General features: G+C 41.5%; 1 protein-coding gene across 1 annotated transcript; it reads right to left on the reverse strand.

The window, feature by feature from the left end:
• Positions 1-2,168: 2,168 nt before the first annotated feature.
• On the reverse strand, positions 2,169-2,881 carry pmchl (pro-melanin-concentrating hormone, like). Its single transcript, XM_084414899.1, has one exon. The coding sequence runs from the start codon at positions 2,846-2,848 to the stop codon at positions 2,474-2,476; it is 375 nt and encodes a 124-aa protein (XP_084271025.1). The 5' UTR covers positions 2,849-2,881; the 3' UTR covers positions 2,169-2,473.
• Positions 2,882-3,419: the final 538 nt, after the last annotated feature.

Here is a 3,419-nt window from a genome sequence, read left to right on the forward strand (position 1 = left end):
GTTCGTTTGATTCACACTGCCAGTGATTTTCCGGAATCAGAGAATGCGTTCACACACAAACCGTAAAAATCCCGTAAAGACACGTGACATCGATGTGACTTAATGTCTCAGCATCGTCTTAAGTTTGCTTATGAGCTGCGATTCCACGCTTGTGCATTTTTTTCTCTGATTCAATCATAAACTTGCGCATTACGTACCGTTTCACAGCTGGCGAAAGATCCCGGCTTCAGCGTCATCATTACGACACTGCATTATTACGACTTTTGTTCACACAGCGCGCGTTCCGGGACTGAACACGGCAATGTTACTAGGTCCCCAACCCGGCATCGATGCCGGCATCAATCCCGGGTCGTGTTTGCGTTCACACAGAAGGCGTTCTGGTGTTACTCTTTCCCCGCCATTGAATTTTCCGGCTATACATGTTTTCACTGTTATGCGGTAGGGGGCGCTATCACGTGGATCAAAACACAGGTAAAGAAGCAGAAACAAGTGGTAGAAGATTTATTATATAAATGTCAAACAACGTGATCATCAAACATTAAACAGCATGTAAACTGCCTAACGTTATCGAATTAAATGTCGACCCATGAAGAGAAAAGGACCATCGGTGTCGCCCAGTCCCATCTGCTCTCCATCTGCGCCCCGGGCTCCACTACCATCGGCTTCATCTTCGTCATTCGTCCCCCGGGTGTCGTCAGCCAAGTCTCCACCATGGCTCCTCCCTCCATCGACCCACCATGGCCTTTCATCCTGGCTATGCTGTGAATTCTCGCCTGGCTACTCCTCCAATCCTCGACCTCCCTGGCTCCTCCACCATCATCACCACCTTGGTTTCTCCTGCTGACATCTGTTCCTGTCTCCCATCCTTCACCAGCCCCTCGTCCACCTCCTCAACAACCTCCTCAGTCATGTTACTGTGAAAGGTCATGCCTTCCCGGAGGGGGGCATTCTGTACATATAGTTTAGTTTGTTTTAGTTTCATTTTCAATGACTTTAAGTTTGTTCATCTTTGTTTCCTGTGTTCCTATGTTCACGTTTATCATTATTTACCATGGTTATTCATCATTTGATTAATTAGCACACCTGTCTATATTTGGTTCATTACTGTGTAAGTTCCTCTTTAGTTCCCATTCATTGTCCAGTATATGGCACACTGTTTTGTTTGTGTTCTTTGATACTACATTGCCTCAATTTACTTTATAGTACTTTCATGTTTATATTTGGATCTACTACGTTTTTCATCCCTTGGATTAGACGTTACAACAGAAAATGTTATTGTTTCCTAAAAATTGTATAGTTATTAATGTCAGGTTTTGACCCGCTTTTGCTGCTTAGATAAAGCTGAATAAAAATGACTCAAATGTACAGCACAAGTGAATTTAACTAAATTACACGCTGAACATAATATTATAATTCACGCTCTTTCCGTAACAATGCACTAAAATGTGTAAACACAATGACTATTCATCTGTCCATTTTCCAAACTTTTTGTCCCATGTAAATGAACACTGACAAGCTAAAGCATAAATAATTTAAAATATTGTATTACACTGTTATAATTTCAGGTGCCCAGGAGCACAAAACAAGGAGAGTTTTCATAATGTTTATGAGAAATGTTCATACATGTCTATATTAATATAAAAAATGTTTGTCTTGGTTTAATTTTTCATCAACTAAAATTTTAAGAGTAAAACTGACTATCATTAATGATTACGGCAGGACAAAATATTGACTAAATTAAAAAGGATATTTTCGTCAAAAGACAAAAACTATGACCTATGGTAATTCAGCATACAAATGTCTAATAATACTCCCTTCATATTAAACTAATGTTGCAGAAAATATTTTAATTTAGAAAAGAAAAAATGTTAAATGCTAAAACATCACATTTATCTAGTAAAAAAATGTATGTCACTGATCATGACACCCTCAGATCACCTATTTAAATTATGTTTTATTAACAAGGTTCGGGAGGAGCAGGTGCAGATAATTAACCCAATTAGCACAAGTGGAGATCAATCAGTAATCAACTCAGGACAATATAAATAACAGCAGAACCCACCTCTGTTCCTTGACAGTTTATCAGCATCCCACCTCCACCCCATCTCCTCACTTTTAGTTCCATCTCCTCATTTCTAGTTCCATCTACTCTTACCAACGGGGGGAGTACTCTGGGTTCGGGCAGAAATTCCGATCTCGGAGCCCTCCACCCGGACAGCACGCCAAATACGCATAACCTTTACCGTAATAATTATATGTAGATGTGACCTCGTGAAGTGTGACATGAAAAAAAAAAAAAAAACACAGATGAGAACAGATAAGATCTTGTAGAATAATCTTTTCTGTGTTTAATTGCAAGATACATTTCAGATAAACAGCATACACTTTTACATTCTCACTAAGCAACAGTGGATTAGAGAAGGTGAATCCGTTGTCATCAGCAGCTTGCATTCTCCCTGTCATCCCAGAAGACCTACACCTCCCAGCATGGCCGGTACACTCTTCCCACCATGCACCTCATGGTGTCCCTTTTGATGATGGCGATGCTCGGGCTCAAGTCTGAACTGACATCTCTGCGCTCTGTGCTGAGAAGGCTCTCAGGTAGACTGAGATGATGCACTCCATTGTTCAGAGACGTCAGGGTTCTCAGCAGATTGGAGTCGGCTACCACGATGATCCTGGAGTTGCCTGGTGCAGATCTCAGAGAGTTCTCCTCCAAACTCTCGCTCAAGCCTTGCAGATCTGACTCCGTTTCATCAGCTTTGGTCATGGGAATGGCAGCGGTTCTGAAGTAGCACTCTGACAAAAGTGCAACAGAGATGAGGATGGTCCCAACTGAGAGCTTCATTCTTGATGCCGAGTGTTTGCTTTAGTGGTTCAGCTGCTGTCTCTTGTCTTCTCTTGCAAGCTGGTCTGATGTTGGTGGCGACTTGGTCCATTTTTATAGTCCTACATGGCCTTCAATGTGCCACGTTACCTCAGATTCATCATTGTCTTGGTTTCTCATGAGTATGTGGCTATTAACAAAAACACAAAAACTCATAGAGAACCTGATGAGACCCCTGACAGAGCTCAAGTGTTTTGTTTGGTGGAAAGTTGATTAAGATCTCCTGAAACGTGGCTTGTGTTCAGTGTACAGACTGCAGGGTTCCCCTGAGTGGGCATCGTAAGAAGGGATGTAATTCCAGAATCCTTACATTTTGAAACAATATGAGAGGATTACAGAGCTGTTGAAGAGTCCAAGTGAACAATAACTGTTTAAACACAGACAATGACTGCCATTTTTTATTAGAATCACAAGGCAAAGTTGTCAAAAGAGGCTCTAGCTAGCCGTAGTAGGCCAAAATGAAGATCAACACCCAGCAGGAGTTTATTTGGTTTGGAAAAGCGTTACTCATTCATGACAGTGTTGCAGGTGC

Source organism: Rutilus rutilus (genome assembly GCF_951802725.1).
Source record: "Rutilus rutilus genome assembly, chromosome: 7".
Taxonomy (NCBI): domain Eukaryota; kingdom Metazoa; phylum Chordata; class Actinopteri; order Cypriniformes; family Leuciscidae; genus Rutilus; species Rutilus rutilus.

Excerpts from the sequence above, each read along its gene's own strand:
- pmchl (XM_084414899.1), bottom strand. The coding sequence starts at position 2,848 with ATGAAGCTCTCAGTTGGGACCATCCTCATCTCTGTTGCACTTTTGTCA.